This window comes from Erigeron canadensis, chromosome 4, assembly GCF_010389155.1.
Source record: "Erigeron canadensis isolate Cc75 chromosome 4, C_canadensis_v1, whole genome shotgun sequence".
NCBI lineage: Eukaryota > Viridiplantae > Streptophyta > Magnoliopsida > Asterales > Asteraceae > Erigeron > Erigeron canadensis.
Genome location: NC_057764.1, coordinates 35896787 through 35918712, shown reverse-complemented (window position 1 = coordinate 35918712; position 21926 = coordinate 35896787). Strand labels below are relative to the sequence as shown.

The 21926-nt window shown below is 30.9% G+C and overlaps 2 protein-coding genes across 2 annotated transcripts; one reads left to right on the top strand and one right to left on the bottom strand.

Annotated features, from left to right (window-relative positions):
- Positions 1–7887: 7887 nt before the first annotated feature.
- LOC122595538 (subtilisin-like protease SBT5.3) lies at positions 7888–12646 on the top strand. Its single transcript, XM_043767914.1, has 11 exons — positions 7888–8121; positions 8231–8340; positions 8448–8545; positions 8632–8796; positions 9627–9735; positions 9946–10480; positions 10557–10654; positions 10727–10972; positions 11497–11611; positions 11709–11922; positions 12038–12646. The coding sequence occupies exons 1-11, from the start codon at positions 8026–8028 to the stop codon at positions 12574–12576; spliced, it is 2325 nt and encodes a 774-aa protein (XP_043623849.1). The 5' UTR covers positions 7888–8025; the 3' UTR covers positions 12577–12646.
- Positions 12647–12948: 302 nt separating this feature from the next.
- On the bottom strand, positions 12949–16810 carry LOC122598110 (cytochrome P450 724B1). The gene is made up of 9 exons (XM_043770714.1): positions 16337–16810; positions 15837–16161; positions 15572–15724; positions 14870–15136; positions 14428–14514; positions 13980–14058; positions 13548–13654; positions 13304–13425; positions 12949–13223 (listed from the first exon to the last, which is right to left on the bottom strand). Exons 1-9 carry the CDS (start codon positions 16537–16539, stop codon positions 13127–13129), a joined length of 1440 nt encoding a protein of 479 aa, XP_043626649.1. The 5' UTR covers positions 16540–16810; the 3' UTR covers positions 12949–13126.
- Positions 16811–21926: the final 5116 nt, after the last annotated feature.

Below are 21926 nucleotides of genomic sequence, written 5' to 3'. Positions count from 1 at the left end.
CGTGACTTGCAATCTTCCTTTGACACATGGTGTGATCAACTGGTACGTACATTGTTGGTGTGTCATTGTTATTAGAAATTGAATTGGAAACTCTTCGTTCCTTTTGTACTATTCTTTTGCCTATTGCAATCTGCCGAGGCTTGTGAATAAAATACTACATTGCAGTAAAAGAAAAATAAAATAAAATTTGTAGAGTCGGATGAAGCGTTTCGACGTACTCTAGAAATTGACCCAAGCTATCAAGAAATTTTGTTTGGGGTCATTCAAAGAGTTTAACTCTATACTAAAAGAAATTCAAGTATGATGAGAAGATATATATATATATATATATATTATATATATAATTTAATCCAAGATAAAATAATTGAGCTAATTTCAGGTTGGTTCCATCAAATTATGTATTCGTTAAGCAAGCTTGATCATAAGTTTATAACTACGAGTTTGGACATTTTAGTTTTTTTTTTTGTTTTTGTTTAGTTATTAACATAAGTATTCGACCCACATTAATTACTAGCCACTGATCTCATATCGAGCATACATTAGTCATATCTTGTAATCAACTTTTGGAATCTTAACTTAGTTTAATTTGTTCTAGCACAGTTTCACAACATATTTCTAAAAAGTAATAAAGCCAATGAAAGAGACAGACGAATCACTATGATGCTTCTGACGGATTTTCTTATGACATATTAACATATTGACTATTAATTCATTATATTCTCGTGTATACTGGACATAAAAAAATATATATACATATCATTTCCGTATAAAGTATCAATGTCAATAATTTTTAGCCCAGTTTAAAGAATCCGTAAAAAAAAATATTTACATGTCTACGAAAAGTTTTCAACTAAAAAGAAAAAAAAGTTTTCAATTAGGAAATGCAAAATGATTTGACTAAAAATAGTATTCAAAAAATTAAAGCTACATATATAATATCAAAAAAAAATAAATTTAAAAATATAAAAATCCAATTTTTTTTGCTTTTCCTGGCTTTCCACATTTTAACTTGTGGTGTTTTTTTTAACAGCAGTGATGATTGGACTCAGCGGCATGTCTCTTCATTTCCCAGTAGAGATCGACCACGTCACCAGCACAGTCAATCCGAGGGCATGACTAGCAGTGAAAGTCCCACTACCGTTCTGGAGGAAACCAGTTAAATGTTAGAGAAAACCAGCTAAATGCTAGAAAAAAAAATCTCCATGTCTCACCTCATTGGCAAGGACTTCCTAGTAGTGCAACTCTAAAAACTAAGGACGGTCATGTCTATAGCTACCTTCAACCGAAGTCCTACGAGGTCTAAGAGTTTGATACATGTGGAGCAATACAGTCGAACCTCTATAAATTGATACTCGATAAATCAATAGCCTCGATAAAACTAATAATTTGTCCGTTCCCAACTTGGGACCAGTACAAAATTGGACCCCAATTAATAAAATAATAAGATAATAAATTTTTTTGAAAATTCAATGTATTTATATTGGTCCCAACGAAACTATAAATTACAGAGTAATAATTATTAGGATCTTTCAAATTTTAAGATTGCTTAGTAAAAAACCACATATTTTTTGTTGAACCTCAAATCAATATTGAGCTTATCTTTAAATCTTCTCATTTTACTCGAGAGTTGCGACATTCTTTTTTTGTATTGCTACAAAAAGTAGTGAATAGTTGTAATTGTTTACATTATTTTTTTGTGTAAAGTTTTTGGATCATCCTCAACTTCGTAATTAACCATATTTTGAATGATTTCGCCATAATTTTTTTAATGTTTTGAATCTCGTAACCTTCATTATTTACATCAAGATAAATAAGTGATTCATATTGCATTTTGTGTTGATAATGTATACTCATAATCAAGTTTTCAAGCTTGCGAATGTCTTCTTCACAACTTACATCGTAAAACCTCTTTAAGTTAATAAATATTAATTTATCGATATAATAATATCTCATTAAATTAATAAAATATCAAGGTCACGGTATTATTAATTTATATATAGAGGTTTTACTATACTTCTAATTTTATTTCATAAGAGTTAAGTTCAGACATCCATTTTATAGTGATGACTATACCATTTTGGCAAACCATAAGATTCACAATACAACAAGCCGAACATGCCCAACGATATAAATTTGACTTTTGAGAGATTATTTAGTTTGTGACAATATTGAAAATTGGAAATTTATCTCATTCCAGATGATGAAAAAATGAGGCATAGAAACGGGCCCGGTGAAGCCCAAGTGCAGGCAGCACATTTGAGCAGGGCACCAAATTTTCAATGGGTACTAAATTCATACTTCATACGACTATATTATATATTAATATCTATTTCAATGTGTAATCTAGTAATAATTTAACATTTGCATTGTAAAAAGTTGTCCCATTTATATTTAATAAAAGTAATAGCTAACACGATTATATTATCCATTTATGTAATTAGTTTCAATTTCAAGTACATAACTTCTTTTCATTATTTGATTTGTGGGTTTTAATTAAGTTTCTTGTTTATTTTTTTTAATGGTTTATTTTTATATAATTGTGTTAATTAATTATTAAATAAGGCTTAGTTAATTAACTAACAATTTAAAATTTTTGCTATAGATTATTTTTTACCATGATATTGTTATAGTTGTTTTGCTTTTATAAACATTTTCTACTTTTTTATTACAAAATAAAAATTTTGGTGCAAAGAGAGACACATTTATATTGTCAAATAGGGTATCTAATATTTATGGGACAAGCCTGCATAAAAAATGGGTGAGAATATGTGCACTACCTAAAATCTTCATACGCCATAAATCACCCGGTAGAAAATGGGGTGGAGATTAGGCTTTTAGGATGTGGGAGAATAAAAGTGTAGAAAATAGTGTTGTCCAAAACTATTGCTTTCATGTTTGACATTCTTTTTAACTGAATGGTCCATATCAATTACCTTTTACTGATGATGGGAAAATGAAATGTTACCACTTTGCCACTATCTTTCAATTTCCAATTTTATCTTGACATCTGTTACCTTATATATCGTCGATTATTCAAATAATGTTTCGTGGAGCTATAAGATGGGATTGCAACCAATCAATTCAACTTTTGGAGTTTCAAGGTTTATCCATAGTTTCATGCTGAAATCTTGAACTTATTGGGCCTTTTGTGGGTTATATTATATGATGATATCTTTGAGTACTTTGGAAGGAAGGACTCTCCTTTAGTGGCCTACATTGGGATCAAAATCATGATGATTTTTAACATGGTTCCTTCCCCTGATATGTTTCTTGGGCTTTTTAATTTTACTATAAATAGTCAAAATTATTTTATTGATTTCAAGTTTTAGCACCTATTTATTTATTTATTTATTTATTTTATCTTTACCTAATTTTAATATAGCTATTCACTTACTCTTTTGTTTATGTATGTATGATGTATCTATCAACCTTGCATGCCATAAAAGTGGAAAAAATAATATGGTATTCAAACTTGGAGGATATAGTCCCCAATCTCTAGTCATTATGTTAGATTCCTACAATCATGATGTTACCTTCAACAGTTTTCTTTTCAATTTCTACTGTTATATACATAGTTCTCTGTAATAGGTAAGCTTAGTGTTACGGAAATTCCACACTTCATTAATACGTATCAAGTACATTTCTTGTTATTTAGAGATTTTTTTTATGTATTTAATGTTTCTTAACATGTGTCAAGAAAACCCCGTTTAATGTTTCTTAACATATGTCAAGAAAACCCCGTTTAAGAGATTTTTCGAGAAAGTGAAAACAACAACAAATTACATAAGGCTAATAAGCCATAAGGGCCCCGTTAATCATATCTACCTCTATTATTACGATTACTAATCCAAAAGAAAAACGTTGATACAATACTTTAAAGATTGCTCGTGTTTTAGGACACCAAATTAACATTAATGGGATTTCAAAACCGCTAAATCTATTTTATTAAAAGTGAATGTATGTCTTATTATGTTGATTAAACTATGATAATTATAACTAGGAAATTCGGCCTCGATCACATTGTGAGGCTTCAATTGTTTTGTTGAAAAGATTACATTATTATAGTGTATTTGTGTTAAACTTTCAACTACTTAAATAAAAACTTTCTTCTCATGGATATGTTTGTTTAAACGTATGAAAAAACAAAAAAAGTACTTGGAGTAGAAAACTCATATGGGGTACAAGTGGAAAAATCCTCGATATATTATTTGAGATTTCAATTGCAATGTAATTTGCAAAATTAAGAATAGTAATACGGTTGTGGCCATAAAAAGATTGAATGACTCAAAAGTCAAATGCGTGAAAAGAAAAACCAAAAAGTCACCCATAGTAGAAAACTCGAATGATATGCGATGTGATAAAATCTAAATAATGGTACGAGTTGTGACGTGGACGAATAGTAACTCGCTATGCAAGCGAGTTAAACGGTTTTTTAGTGTTATTGTGTTGAATCTTCAACCGTTTAATTAAAAATCATATGGTCATGGATATGTTTATGAAACCAATAAGTAACCGTAATAAAAAAAACCCGAACGGTATACAATGTGGAAAAATCTTCAATATATTATTGTAGTTGAAATTTCAGCTGAATACAATTTGACAAAATCCAAATAGCGGTATAGGCTGTGATCATAAAAAGGTTGAATGACTGAAAGGAAAAAAAAGTGTTGAAAAACCAAGAAGTAACCCGCAATTGAAAACTCGAACGGAATGTGATGTGACAAAATCTAAAGAGTGATACGGGTTGTAACGTAGACGAATAGTAACTCGCCAATGACATTGTATTCCTTTAATAAAGAATATAATTATTTTTTATAATCAAACAGTTATACATAAAAAATGTTATGATTACCAACTTATAATCATTAAATATTCTGTCATGAATAATTATAAACAATGAAGATTTCATGATTAAAAGTTATGTGACATCATCAAATTTTCATCACCCATCACTTTCTTTAGCGACAACATCGATTACAATACGTGCATTTTTGACTGGAAAAGGCTAAGGCTATTACGCTAATGTCAAATATTATAAGATATAATTACATTATGAGTTTTTTTAGAAAAGCAAAAGAAGAAACAAATAATGCTAGAAAGTTTTCCATTAATGATAGAAACAAATAAAGATTGTGGGAAGGTTTAGTATATCTTATTAGCTAAGTTTGCAGATTTTGTTTTGAATATTTAGAATTACAAAGTTTTTAGTGGTTTATATGAAAAATAATTTTATCGTAAACTAGCTGAATAAACATTGAAAACTTGTTTAAAAAAGTAAAAGTAAGAAAACTCGTTTGGATGAACTTATAAAAAGACAAATTACCTATATACTTTACAAATCAAAAAATTAGGTCCTTTATTAAAAGTTATGATTCCTCATTTCTTTGTAATGATTTTTTACCATAACTGAGACATTGGGAACTTACTTTTACCTAAACTTGTTTCAATAATTTGAAATATAGTTATTTACGTTCATAGTTGTTAAACTCTTACGAGCCACCAGTTAACTTTTACGAGTCAAGTCAATTTATACAAAAAAACGAGTCGACTCGCTAAGTGACTCGTTTTTGTCCAGATTCTTACGAGTCGCTGTGTGAACTTGAACAGAGTCATGGTCGCAAACTTAGAATTATTGTATTTTGATATACTATTATATATTATATATTGTATTTATTGTTATGTTATTCTGTGTGTTATTATTATAGTTTTGATCCTTTTACTTTGAATTTAGAGTCAAATTGTAAGTTTATGACTCAAAATTAGTAAATTTGTAATATTTTGGTATATTTATTAAGATAATGAACTTATACATTATTATGTATATAAATATACTATATTATGTAATATTTAAAAATGTCTTAATTATTACTAGTCGAGTCACGTTCCAAGTCATGAGTCAAAAATTCATGTTTTCATGTCGAGTCAAAAGTTATGAGTTGACAACTATATTTACGTTATATAACATTTTGGCATATTATCTTAATTATTTAATTTTAATATTTGGATATGAATAAGGATAGTATGATTACTTTTCAGATATAATATTAGAATTTAGAACCTTTATACAAAAGGTAATGAATCAAACACACACACCATAATTCTTTTTAGGGATATTTTTTTTTATCTCTTTGATTAAACCGGTTGGGCCGAGCCGGCGATCCCCGGCCACTCGCGTATCTTTGACGATAAAGGTTTTTTTAGATCTAAGTTGACTTTCTACGTTATGTGTGAACCCAATATTGGAAACGGCAGAACTAATCAAGATTATATCTTCATGGCCACAAACATATATTATCTAACCATTATTTTAAGTTCCCCATTTTAATTAGTATAATTAAAAATATATACTGGCTAGCTAGTTCTTGATTTGAGCATGAGGATATGGATTTCAACCCACTTGCTACGTCATCTTTGTCCTAAAGCAATAAGAAGAGGACTTGCTTCAATTCCATTGTGGCCTTTTCTTATACAAGTATAACATTGCACCACTCATAATAATGCTTTGGACCACCACTTGTTTTCTTTCTCCTTTTTCAACTATTATTTCGATCTTATGCATACAAACAAAATGCATCAAAGAATTTATCTTTTATGCTTTATATAGCATATAACCTTATCGGGTTGGGACGAAGACTGTTTAGGGTGTAACCTAAACAATAGTTCTTAAGGAGTTTTGATGTGTAATGTACCTCTTTTGGTGTCAAATAACGAAATAGTAGTATATTTTGCTACTTCACGCTATATAACATCCATAGAAAAGTTGATGTCATACCAATAGTTTTGTCATTTGTCCCTTTAGAATTTTCCGTCACTTGGTCCTATTCAGTGACAATGTATATAATATTAAGCTATGTGATAACCATGACAACTCCTCAATTTATACAAAACTGTATATTTTTATTATTATTTTTATGTATTTATTTAGTTTAAAAATAATTGACAATCTCACACCGGTGTAATTTCATTTTGTTGTTTAATTTACAATTGTTAGTATTATGAAAAACTGTTCGGCGACCTCAGACTAAAAATCCTGGCTCCTCCACTGAGAACATACTTGCAAATTTTGTTAAATATCAACATGCAATACTTAATTTTTAAACCAAAAACTTTTAACGATGACACGACCTTATTAAATGTCTAATTTTGACTTGTCAAGTATTCTGCTTACAATTTTGACTATAAATATCTTTTTTTGTATTATATAATAGTTGACGAAAGTTATATCAATGAAAAGTACATTGAAAACTCAATTCGTCCATATATTTTATATGAAGTGTTATATAATATAGACAAATATTTTTACAGTCAAAATTGTCAGCAGAATACTTGACAAGTCAAAATTGGACATTTAATATAGGACGGATGAAGTATTGTTTAGAATTCATTGCATGTACCGAAACAACACAAAAAATTATATAGCAGTATTATCTATAAACCCACTATTTTATCACTACTATCTCATTAAATGAAGATGCTTTTTGACACAACTTGGTCTTAATTTGTTAACCATGTGCTCATTAAACAATACTTATATAGGAACCCAACCTATGAGAAGCTTGATTAACTTCATATATATAGACTTGCTAGAAAGTACAGTGTATATTTTTAAACACTATTCATCCGGTCCAATGCCTTTAAAAGCTACTATGCTTTTCTTTTGATCTAAAATATGATAAAATGCTCCTAAGTTAACAGGCTTATGTGGGTGTTGGTGAAACATTGTATTGTCTTAAGAAAACTAACTACACCACCAGGCTGTATCTTTTAACCTTTTGTTTTAAGGTTAGAAAAATATATACTATATAAATTTGTATAAATTAAACTTCATATATATATATATATATATTGCCTTTTTTAGTCCACTGAAGCTGTACAACACAAGTCTTTAAATAGAAACCAAGTTTGAGCAAAAGGGATGTTCATGTGCTCATAAATTTTTATCCTGTGAAAGAAGGTAACAGAGGAGGAGGAGGGGTCAAGTTAGGCACTAACTAGTACTACTACTACTTTCACTACTACAACAATATGAGAGCAAGTAGTGCCACTCCTCTTTATCTTCTCATCCTCACATTTTTTCTTTTTTCAACACTATTGTTTAGACCCACCTTTGCTACTAAAAGGGTAAGCATCCATTATTGCATCAACAACTTATATTGATACTAAGTTATGTTTATGCATTTAAATTTCAAAAATTTTGATTACAAGTTGTCTTGCCTTTCTCTTCTTTTAGTCATATGTTGTGTACTTGGGAGCTCATTCACATGGCTATGATGTTACTTCAACTGATTTAAACCGAGTACGCGATACTCATTATGAGTTTCTTGGTTCTTGTTTAGGAAGGTAATGTATTCGACTTTTCGCTCAAGTCTGCATATATTAACTCAATGTCCTGTTTTCATTTATATATAACTTGTTTTATTTTTTTGGTATATACTTTGGATTTATAGTAAAGATAAGGCCAAAGATGCTATCTTTTATTCATACACAAGACATATTAATGGTTTTGCTGCAATGCTTGAAGATAAGGAAGCAGCCCACATTGCCAGTAAGTGGCCAATGTGATGTCATTGTTGTTGTTTTATAGTGTGAAGATGGTTCTGTTTCTGTATATTAAATAATTATCCAATGCAGGCCATCACACTGTAGTCTCAGTGTTCTTGAACAAAGGTAGAAAATTGCATACAACTAGATCATGGGACTTCATGGGACTTGAAGATAATGGTGTAATTCCGTCTGGTTCGATCTGGAAGAAGGCTAGATTCGGTGAAAACACTATCATAGCAAATCTTGACACAGGTCAGGTTATAACTTGTATTCAAAGTATAGTTTATGTGATGTTAATTGGTCCAAAGTATAGTTTAACTAATGGTGTTGGTAACCAAGACAAAGGTTTCAGAAACTTTTTCTAATTAATCTATTTGTTTGTTTGATTATTGCTAACTAATTGTCCAACATTTTTGTTGAAGATTGTGATATGAATTTACTCATTGTAGACAACTGGCTATTAGTTATATTCTTCCAAGAAAGTTTAGTTTTAACTTCTTCCGTTTGGTATCGTTGACTTATTTGGCTACTCGAATGGCTTAATTGTGCATTATCATCCAAAGACCTTAACTTTTGGAATATTATATGCATACACTATTATTTGGGTGATTGAGCTGGCCCTTGGTTCATCATATGGCCGGCATCGGCAATTGATTATGTTGTGGGGATCACTAGGTAATAATTGATTGAAATTAGCAAGCATATTTGATCTAGATAGTTTAAGCACTTGGTCTATTATACTGCAAAGTTGTTACCTGTTGGCCACTATCATGTGTGCACATGCTTTGTGCACTGGCATCTAAATTGGTTTCAGTTTCAAAAGCTAGTAGATTGGAAATTTTTGAGTTTTTTGCAGAGGCCTTTTTTTTTACACTTTTTCTAGTTATAAAATAACTGCCATTCTCACATACTCCGTAGTAAAATTTCACTCTAAGATTATATACTAATTAGAATATCATTAAAGACAACTGTAATCAAAGGATGACCATACCACTGTTATTCGGTCTCAAAGTTCAACAAAATATATAATGCACGCTGTCTTCTATTCTGATCATACTAACTATTTTCAACGTTTTCTGCAGGCGTTTGGCCAGAGTCAAAGAGCTTTAGCGATGAAGGGATGGGACCGATTCCGACAAAATGGAAAGGAGTTTGTCAAAATGGCGCAGACGCCACCTTCCACTGTAATCGGTCAGGTTCCTACAAGAATTTATTTGCCCATAGTTTATTCCCAACTTTTGTTTATAATGTCTAAAGTTGGTGGTTAAGCTCTTGAAATGTATTGAATTTTCAACTTTTTACATCACTATATGATAATCTAGCTTATAGGTGGCATGCCCAACTAGGCTAATAGGTTACACTCATGTTATGATTATTCATGCTTTGTTTTCTTATGTGTAGGAAGTTGATAGGAGCAAGATACTTCAACAAAGGTTATGCTTCTGTTGTGGGAGCGCTAAACTCCACATTTGAATCGCCACGTGATCATGAAGGCCATGGATCCCACACCTTATCAACGGCTGGAGGCAACTTCGTATCAGATGCTAGTGTATTTGGGTACGGGAATGGAACAGCTAAAGGCGGATCACCAAATGCCAGAGTTGTTGCTTATAAAGTTTGCTTTCCTCCTGTGAATGGAAACGAGTGCTTTGATGCTGATATATTAGCAGCATTTGATATGGCCATTCAGGACGGGGTAGACGTGTTGTCTGTATCTCTTGGTGGGGATGCAGTTCCCTTTTTCAACGATAGTGTTGCTATTGGCTCTTTTCATGCTGCTAGGTATGGCATAGCTGTAGTTTGCTCTGCGGGTAATTCAGGACCCGATGAAGGCACCGTATCCAATATTGCCCCATGGCAAATCACAGTTGGTGCTAGCACCATGGACCGCCAGTTCCCTAGTTATGCTGTTTTGGGCAATAAAATGCGGTTTAAGGTCAGTTTTTTTTATTACCATTTTAATAAATCACAGACAGATTGTTTTAGTTGATGGTAACAAATCTGACTTTCAGGGTGAAAGTCTTTCGGCTAAAGCATTGCCAAGAAACAAATTATTTCCAATTATAAGCTCTTTAGAAGCCAAGGCAGCCCATGCAGAGGCTAAAGACGCGTAAGTAAAACAAATTAGTGACTCGTGTTGCTTAAGATGTATAACTTAGTAGTTTTCGTGTTCATAATGCAGACAGCTTTGTAAGGCTGGTTCATTGGATCCTGTAAAGGCAAAAGGGAAAATCTTGGTGTGTCTTCGTGGAGATAATGCCAGGGTCGACAAAGGTCAAGAAGCGGCTTTAGCTGGGGCTGTTGGAATGGTTCTTGCTAATAATGATGTTTCAGGGAATGAGATTATTGCAGATCCTCATGTCTTCCCTGCTACACACATTACTTACACAGACGGCCTTGCAGTCTATCGTTATCTCAATTCAACCAAGTAATGTATACATCACAACTCTTATTTTGACAGCCCTCATTCATTAGAAGCCACCTACAGGTTTTCGTTAGAGGTGGGAATTTAAACTCATTCGCCTATGAGTGGGTCAATCTGTTTCCTTTTTAAGCAAATTAAATGGGCCAGATAAAAGATCAACTAAAAAGGGGACAGGCCAATGAGTCGAACAGGTTAAACATATGTGACAGTCACCTAAACTGGATAAAACTCATATCATTTTATCCAGAAAGTTATATATTGTGGTGATTATATAGTTTTCGTAATCATCCTTAGCGTGAAGTCTAACATTGGACAATAAAGTGGTTTCGGGTCGACCCAGTTCATCCTATCTTGACCTTAACTATATATGGAACTAGTTTAATCACAAATCATCTTGACCTGTTACCATATGCCCGTATTACACCTCTAACTTTCGCCATGCCTCCACATAGTGTAAATGCTTGAAAAACCAAATTCTTTATGCTTTCTTGTACAACTTGTCATTCAACAACTATAAATTCCAACAGGATGCCAATGGCTTACATCACACATCCATCAACTCAATTGGACTCAAAGCCAGCTCCATTCATGGCAGCTTTTTCATCCAAAGGACCAAACACCATAACGCCAGAGATTCTTAAGGTTATATACTTATATGAAACATCTCCACCTTTTACCTTAGGTTACATTTCGGTGTTGTTGCATTATCTTGATCGTTGTCCCTTGTATTAATGTTCAGCCTGATATAACTGCACCTGGTGTAAGTATAATTGCTGCTTACACAGAATCACAAGGACCTACAAATCAAGATTTTGATACACGTAGAGTTCAGTTTAATTGTGTATCGGGCACTTCCATGTCATGCCCTCACGTATCTGGTATTGTTGGACTACTCAAAACTCTACATCCAGACTGGAGTCCAGCGGCAATTAGATCAGCTATCATGACCACTGGTGAGACTACCCTACTACTCTTGTATAATCTATAAACTTAGATATGATAAGTGTGTGGTTTTTACTACTTTGTACATACTATCTTCTGATTTTGTTGTTTTCTTTTATAATGTAGCAAGAACGCGTGACAATGAGATAAAACCAATGACAAACGCCTCCCACGTTAAAGCAACACCGTTTAGCTATGGAGCAGGACATGTACAACCAAACAGAGCCATGGACCCTGGTCTTGTTTATGATCTGACCACAACTGATCATCTTGACTTCATGTGTGCACTCGGTTACACCAAGTCTCAAATCGAAAAGTTCTCAGAATCACCATATGTATGCCCATCAAAGAACATTAGTCTAACAAACTTTAACTATCCATCAATTACTGTGCCTAACCTCAATGGCTCAATCACGGTGACTAGAACCGTTAAGAATATTGGTTTGCCAGCCACTTACGTGGTGCACGTCTTTAGACCGGCTGGCATATCCGTCGTGGTTCAGCCCAAGAGCTTGAAGTTTGAAAGGGTTGGTGAAGAAAAAAGCTTTAAGGTTACTTTGAAGTCTAAGAAGGGGAGGAGAGTTAGGGACTATGTTTTTGGACAACTAAAATGGTCAGATGGAAAGCATTATGTGAGGAGTCCAATTACAGTAAAGACCATATGATTTGAGGGTGGGAAAATAATTCAGTAAAATAATTTTTGATTATTATTATTGAAATTTATTTTTTTGGTAATTGTATCTTGTATTCTTATCATTTAGGCCATCTCATTTCCCTGCTAAAAACTTGGTACTAACCTTGCATTTTAAACTTCCAATTAACACTATGATGACTTCATTTTTAGCAATGTAAAGTAGTCAAATAATTTGTATAATTGTGCGTAAAGTGTCATAATATAACATAAACAATGATGTCTAAATGATACTTTTTTCCATCTTTCACATGCTTTTATCCTTGGGATGTGCCCAAATAAAAAGACAAGAACATAAAGCAAATGCTTGTTATGTTTTTAGTACAATATAAATGCCATGGATCACTTTTATTTATGATGAGTTATGTAATAACTAATATAAAAAATCAAAATAAAAAGTATGACAAAAGAAGATGCTACAACACTAGAGATACAACTTTAAAGCATATAAAAAAAAAAGTACTCTTGATGATGGATTATCATTCTCTCAAGAAATGGATCATTTCCAAAATCTATAGCATGATTCAAAGAGCAAAACGGTCCAAATTTATCACTAAACGTCTTCGAAACTCTACATATGGATATGCAATTGGTTGGTCATCATCATCTTCTACTTTCCATCTGCATTACCAACATATATTGTTAAAATTGGCAATTGATCAAGTCTTGATTTAAATAAGGATGATATATAGAGTAATTACCTGAAGTTTTGGACAAGGTGATGAAGGAAGAACGCAACCTCTACTCGAGCTAGTTCAGACCCCGGACAACATCTTGATCCTCCACCAAACGGCATAAATTTCTTGCCGCTTTGATCTTGATCCTATATATATAAGTAGTGTTAATTCGTGGTGTCCGTGAATTTTGTGTATACAAAAGATCCACTAATTACAAGTAGAATGAGATTAATTATTGATAGTACGTTTTATTATTGTAAGATATTACCTCCCATCTCCAAGGGTGAAATTCCAAGGGACTTGAATGAATAGATGGGTCCAAATGAACTGTACTTAGAATTGGTAGGACCTTCCAACCTGCTGGTATCACATAATCTGACCATACAATATATACAAAAGGTATATCTATTTTCAGCATCATATCATTTGACAACAAAATAATTATAGTAATAATATAACTTATATCAATTATTAATATTATAACAGATAAGTTAAAATACATAAATTTTAATTGACCCATGCATGCATATTTGAATCATTGTTCTTATATGGTAAAAATATGATTTAGATAGTTATTATTATATATACATGTAGCTTTATATATTACTTGTAGATTATTGTGCTGATTTAATTTAGTCTTAACTGGATGATAAAAAAAAAAATTCAAAAGATAGATAGATAGATAGATATTTTAATTTACCTTTAAATTTGATATCCTGAAGTGCCTTCCTATGCACAAACTTGACAATGTTGCCATATCTAAGAGCCTCATTGATGACCTAATCAATCAACATAAGCAAAGTGAGTACCAGGTTTATATTGACATCATCATCATCATCATCATCATTAAACTAATCAACTTGATTAATTATATTCTTTAAATAAGAATATATATAGGTTTTCAATATTCAAAGAAATTTTATATCTCAATAACAACAGCTTTAGCAGCATATTATCTCATATTTTTATCTAAAAGATGAGTTTTAAAAATAAACACTGATGTTGATGATTATCTGTGAACACGTACGTACGGTTAATAATTATTACTCGTATTTCTCTTGAAAACTAAAGTGTTAGATATATCTTTAATAATAAATAAAATCAAGAAAAGCTTATAATTAGATATATATATATATATATATATATACATTTTGGGTGAATGCCATCATTTTGTAGTCTTCCCAATTCAAGCTTTCATCTTTCTTCTTTTTGCTCCTGATGTTCTCATGCTCAACCTATTATTAACACATAATGACAAAAAAAAAAAATTAAAAATTAGTAGATGCAAAAAGAGTCTGAAAATTTGACTTGGTAAGGGCATGCAAATTACATTACATTATATTGTGATTTTAAATTATTTTGATCACATTGACTTTTCAAGTTTCAGAAAAAACTACAACTTAAAGTCTTCAACAATATTACTAGCAATTAGGATTATTAAGTCTTAGAATATTTACTCTTTGTAAAAGAAATCCATGTCAACTTTGAATCCACAAACTAGAAAAAATCTTTGACTTTCAAAAGTCAAACGCAGAAATGGAGTACATAATGTGGCATATACTATATTATTGTAAGTTCAATATATGATACCTTCAACTGGTCAAGAGTAGATGGAGATTTAGCAACAAAATAAACCACCATAGCCATTAGAACAGAGGTAGTTTCATAGCCACCCAATAAAGCATCAAGAACAAAGCTAACTTTTTCATCATCAGATAAGGTATCAACACCAAGGAGTATCTCCAAGAAATCACTACTCCCCTTTTGTTGAGTAGAATTAATATTAATATTAATATTAATATTTCTTCTTCTTTCCTTTATAATTTGCTTGACACTTGCTGATATTCTGATTCTAGCCTGTAAAGTAGTTAGACACCAACACAAAGTTAATTCATCATCACATGTACATGCCTCTTGCTATTATTCCTTTTACAATACCAAGATGATATTTGATGCATGATAATGATGCAAACAACAATAATTATGTTTTTAAATATCATTTCTATCATATACGAGTAGTTAAGTTTTTAAATGTGTATATTGTAATGTATCTATATATATAGACATTGTTAAATAAAAAATATTACAAACAAACAGATAAATGCAACTTCATTTTGATGTCAAATGAGCTAGTAGTACTCTAGTATATAGTTTGAAAGCTTCAAAATTTTGATATATAATTATATATGTGATCAAACTGCATGGGAACTATATATACATTATACTAATTATAAGATTGAAAAAATATGCATATAATGTTAAAAAAATAATAATTAGTGAAATACAAATTACCTTAACTGCATTTGCATAAGGAGTTCCTGGGATGTAGAGTGGGAAAGAAATTAACCCTTTCATGAAAGTAAGAAAATCTTCAAGAATTTTTGCAGTCTGTGGATCTTCTGGTGTCAACCCCAAGACTTGCTTTACTATTACATTGAATGTAAACTGTGGAAAAAAAAAATATATATATATATATATATATATCAATTAATCAATCACTAATAACACAAAAGATATATTCAAGAATTAATTATATATATATATATATCGATCAAACCTTTCTAGCTTCTTGACAGAAGGTGACTTGTGTCTTGAGTTTCCAAGAATCCAAGATTTGGAGGGTGGAATTCTCAATGTAGGTAAGGAAATCATGTTTAGATTTGATGGTGGAGACAAGAGAAAGGGCCACATTTCTAAGCCTTTTGTGGGTATCACCCACAACCACAAGCATAGATATCTTTCCAAGAACACCATGAATGGGCTTTGGATAGCTACATTCAAACAACTTGTCTTCATTTTGTAATATGAAATAGTTGAGTTCTTGATCACATGATACTATTGTTGGTGAGAAGAATAAATGGGACTTGAATACTTTCCCATACCTGGTCATCAAAAAACAAAAAGTTTATATAAATGATCAGTAGTAGTCTAATTGATCAAACATATACATTTTCTTGCTATTAAAAAATTGTGTATGTACAAAAACAAGCTAGAACCTTTCTTATTATGGTAAGTTTTTACAAAAAGATTATATATGAATCAATCAAGGTAACTTACCTAGAACAATGTTCTTGAAGGAAAGAGCCAAATGAAGTGGATGGATGAGGGTTAAGAAAAGAGAGGGTTTCACCAAGAAGAGGGAGGTATCCAAAGGATCCTCTAGGAAGAGCACCAAGTTTCTTGTTTTCAAACAACAATGGCAAGAAATGGTTCAAGATTAGTAAACCAACCAAGATTATTGCCGTACAAAAAACAGCCATTTTGATGAGACCAGGGGACTAAAACTGATCAAGTCAATTAATAAAAATGGTCTTGTCTATGTTGGGTCATATATATATAGATAGTTAATTGTGTGTGTGTGTTTATATAGAGAGACTAGCTAGGCATGAATTGAATTAAGGTGTTATACATGTGTGTAACTAAGTGTGAGTGTGTTTGTAGGGTTTTTGTAAGCTAGCTAGATAGATTATGGAAAGAACTTAAAAGCTAAAAGGAACAGGCTTTTAATGTACAGTCGGTGAAAATTTGACTTTAATCACAGGCGTAGGAAATTAAAACATATATAGTAGCTACCTAGCTAGCTTGGGATCTAGCTCTAGACAAACATATATATATATTCTAGGGGTTAACTTCAACATATCCACATGTTAGTGTCCTTCTCAAAAACATTACTCATGTCTCTAGCTTTTCCCCGACCCAAAACTCAATTTTTCTTTTATGTAAAGTGAATTTTGATTTAGACGTGTTAAAGAGAATCTTAACCAGATATTTTTTAGACCTTTAACTCTTTTCTCATGAAAAATACCTTTAAGATTAAAATCTCAATTCTCAAACCCGAGATCTTGGGCAAACTCGTCCCCGGGACCCACATAGTGGATTTAAAAGATAACCCTGATCACTCGGGTTTAAACCAGTGGCCAAAGGTATCTTCTAAATACACTATGTGGGCCACAAGGATGAGTTTATCCAAGGTCTCAACTCATTTCTTGATTTTAATATGGGGTGAGGATTCTACAAGTTTTTTCCAATTGATTAATCAAATTAAATATTAATTGAAATGAAAGATTAGCAATGGTTGAAAATCTTAACTTTTGTTTTTTATTCCAATGGTTGAAAATTTTTCAGTCAATTAAACTAAGAAAATCAAAAAGATCGGACCCTTATTCTATATGTTACATTATTTCGTACTAAATATTTTTATCAAACATGATTAAATTAACACGTCATAATCAATATTGGATTAAATAAACACAATTAGTTACATATAAAAGCAAATTTTATTGGCGAGGAAAAAAAAATAAAAACAAACGGCAACTAACCCATTAAATGACGTGTCACCATTAGAAGAGACCAAAAAGTTTTTTCCTATTTTTTAAACTAACAATAAGAATATTATAAATATAAATATTCATCTAATAAAATACTAGAAGCCAAAAATTATTACTTTAGTTACTTTAATGTAAATTATAAGTTAATCTTTGAAATTTGAGTTTTATTATCAATTATTAATTACATATATAAAATTGAATTTGTCTTATATTTTTCTACATATAAAATATGAGTTTCATTTAATGTTGATAATAAATTCATGTATATAAAATAATAAACTTAATTTTACTTTAATTAAAAAATTTTAAATCTGTTTTAACTTATCATACAAGGATTAAACAATTCAGTGTAACACTATCAATGTGGCAATAGCTCAGTGATACCCGTTACCCATGATGCTTATGGCTCACAAGGGAAGTCTTAAATGACGAGGGTTCGATCCTTATGGATGTCCATATCCTGTGATAATTAAATGAAGGTGTTTCACCGGCACCCAAAGCCTTACGGGGTGGTATAGGTGGGTATCCAAGCTAAGGGATACTGGGGGCAGGGTCCCTTCCTTCAACCCCCCAATTCAGTGTAACACTACATTGTTTTAACCAAGTCTACGTTACAATTGAGTGAATTCTCAAGAAATACCCTCTGAGAACGCATAAAACGAAAGCGGCGACGGCAGCGGTGTGGTGGTGATGGCGGCGACGGCAGCGGTGTGGTGGTGATGACGATGACTGTTAATGGTGGTAATGACGTCACGTGGTGTAAATATTTCATTTAGAGGATGTAAGAAAAATATTTTAAAAGATAAGAGAATAGCGTATAATTTATTTCTAGAGAATAATAGAGTAAAGTATAGATAAACTACTGGTTTTTAATTGTAATTTGTCCATTACATATAAAAATTTAGTTTTGTTATTGATGTTGGTAGTTAATTCATTTACCAATTTTTTAATTAATTGTTTTAATTATTGATGATGCAGATGTATGAACTATTATTTTTAATTTTTTAAGTTGTTAAATAATATTGTAATAACTAATTGAACTTATTATATTAATTCAATCATAGACATTCAAAAATTCTTTACAATTAGACGTTGAATAGTTTGTGGTTCGAAAAAAACCTTGGCTTAACATTTGATATAATTCACTAAGTAATAAACTAAACCATATATATATATACATATATCAATATCAATGTGGGGTTAGTTTATTTGGTATAAATTTTTGTATCTTGGTGTGAAGTCTAGGATTCAAACAAATTAAATTGATCATAGATTAACTGGTATCACTACCATGTGACCACATGAGCCTACCGACGAATGTTGCAAATCACGGGTTCAAAACTTGCCAAAAACAAGTGCAGAAACTATATTTTGTGATACATGTGTGGAAATGACAAGTTACCAGAAATGATTTTTATGCAATGTACGATATGAGTACCAAAACGGTATATAGGACGTATTTCTAACCATTTACTCTTTTTAGGATTTAATCCCTAAAAAGAAGTCAATTATAGTATTATCTTTTCATAACGTATAACGTTTGGCTGTCCCGGAAAAAACTCAATAACGAAAAGACCATACCTATACATGAGAAGTGGAAAAACTAACAGCTCTTTGTAGAGTATTAAAAGTACTAATCATGTGTTCATAACTTTCATTATATGAACTATTCATACATTATTATTGGGACCGGCTCGTTGCCTCGTTTGTTTCGGTGCATTGCTTAATCCATGAAATTATTTTGGCTCATCAATTTTAGATGGGAACCTTTTATAAGAGAAAAAATACATACATGGTGTGTTAATTGATGTGACAGTTTAAAAATATTGATATAAAACTTATGTAACAAGTAAAACTGATGTGACAAAACTAACGAGTAAATAATCATGTTAATTAACACGAGGAGGAGATGATGAGGAGAGTTGTATATCCGAACACATTGAAATTAAGTAGGTGTTTAAAAAATATATATATATATATATCCGAACACATCCCTATCAATCGACTCTTTATACACAATTCATTAATTCAGTACATATCATATCACAATTGTCACAAGATTCTTTTTAAGGAAGAAAAAGAAAAATAGAGATAGATGCAGATATCGAGAGAGCACGAGAGGCATGCAGTTTCTGTAGGGGAGGGACAATTGAATTGAAAGGCATTTTGACTCCATTCTTGTCCATTTCCATGTCTGTAAAAGGTCTGAGTCAGTACGTGATACGGAGTATTACTCCATTTGGGCTTTCCCATTCAAACTTCCATAAAGTTGCTTTTACCACTTTGCCCACTGGTCCTATCCCCCTCTCTTCCCAACTATCTCATATACACGGTTGATTTTAATAAAAACCGGTTACTTTATGATTCTCATTAAAACTTTTAGTTATGTTTTGTCATTGATCGAGTTCATTTATTTGTATTAGATTAAACTCTTGGTTAAAAAAATATAATTATATAATAATTATTAGCTAAAAATAAATTTTAATAATTCATAATATATCTTAATTTAATAACTTTATATAACATTCACATAATAAGTTTACTTAATATTTATTAATCAACTATTATACCTATCTTTAAAACCGGCTAGTACCTTTGAATTTTCAAAATTCGAATGCGTAGTTTAATTTTATTAAGTCTATCACGATTTTAACGTGCGATGCACAAGTCAGGAAAAAATGTTATAAACTTATAATAATAGTATGCAAGAATGTATTTACATATGAAAACTTTATATAAAGACAAAACACTTCAAATATTTTTAATTTCATAAAGTAAATATGAGCAACAATACAAATCAAAAAACATAAATGATACCATTAAAATTAAAATAAGATATAATTCAACTATAATAGAGATATGCTAATACTTTTATAAAAATCAAATTAGTAGTAGTATTGATAAGGTTTTCGTTTTTGTCCAATACAATAACCTTCAACTTTTTCTTGCTCTTAATTGTTGAACATGACTAAAACTTAATGTTTAAGATACAATCAAACATCTAACAATGTTTGCATGTCTTTGACTTTTATTAATAGTCAAGGCGAAATAAAATTTAAATTTGTAAAATTTTAAATTTCAAAATTTGTTTAAATATTAGTTGGTATATATCTGTTTTATTTATTAATGATCGATGGTTAGCATTAAGATATAATTAGTTTGGATATTTATTTAACTAAATTAATACGGAGTATTACATAGAAGTTTGCCAAAAAGACAACACACTATAAACCTGAAAAACATATTCATGAAAGTGCTAATGAATTTTTATGAAGTATAATGGATATTTATGAATGACGAACTCGTCTATTAATGATAAGATATACGATAATAACGAAACATTGGTATTGCCTAATATAAGAGATTGAGTTTCTTAAGTTTCAAAGTATATTAATTAAGAAAAATGATAATGACAGCCTTAAGGGCTGTCACTAACAACTTATTACATGTTTAAAAACTTGTACATTATATATTAAGAACCGTCCTTTGATTTTTCTAACAGCAAGATACAAATTTTAATGCACCAAATTAGTTTTTACTGACAACCCTAAATGTTGTTACTAACAAAACTCTTATATTAAATCCCTAAAAAAAAGTTTTAACAAACTTTAAAGTAACCATTAATAATGCAAATACATATAAAAATACACCTAAGAAAAAGATGACTTGTCATTTAAATATATTCTACATATAATCATAAAGCTATCATCTCTTGTATATAGTGAGATATGACTATAAATTCTCATATTAAGTTTGCAACTTTTTATTTATAGCAATACTTACATTTTTTAAAACCAATAAAGAATCTAAATAATTATTTTCAATTTAACACCTAATGTATAAGAAATTTCTTTTAATTACCACATTAAATAATCAGATTTAAATTTACAATGGAGGAGCTTGTTGCAATGGTGGTGGTCTGGATATTGTTGCAGAAGCTAGAGGTTAGGCCGTAGTTTATTGATTAGGATGCTCTAATATTATTAAAGTTGAAAAATCAAATGTCTCAAACATGGTTAAAAATCCGCCAACAAAGCAAATATTTTGTTCCCGTCGCAAGTTATAACTTTGGATAATTTAATTATAACCATAGAGAAATCCAATCCGTAGTTTATTAGAGATATACTCCATCTTAAATGCTCCCCATCTTCTCATGAATTACATATTTGGGATCTTTTTGTGTTCTTTTAAAAAGAAAAGGGTTTATAAGTAGAGACGATTCTCGCAAAAATTTAATGCTTTTTGGACTGTTTTTGCAAAAAAGTTCAAGAAGAGGGATGAGATGTGTTATAGTGGTTAATTAAAATGCATGGGCCATT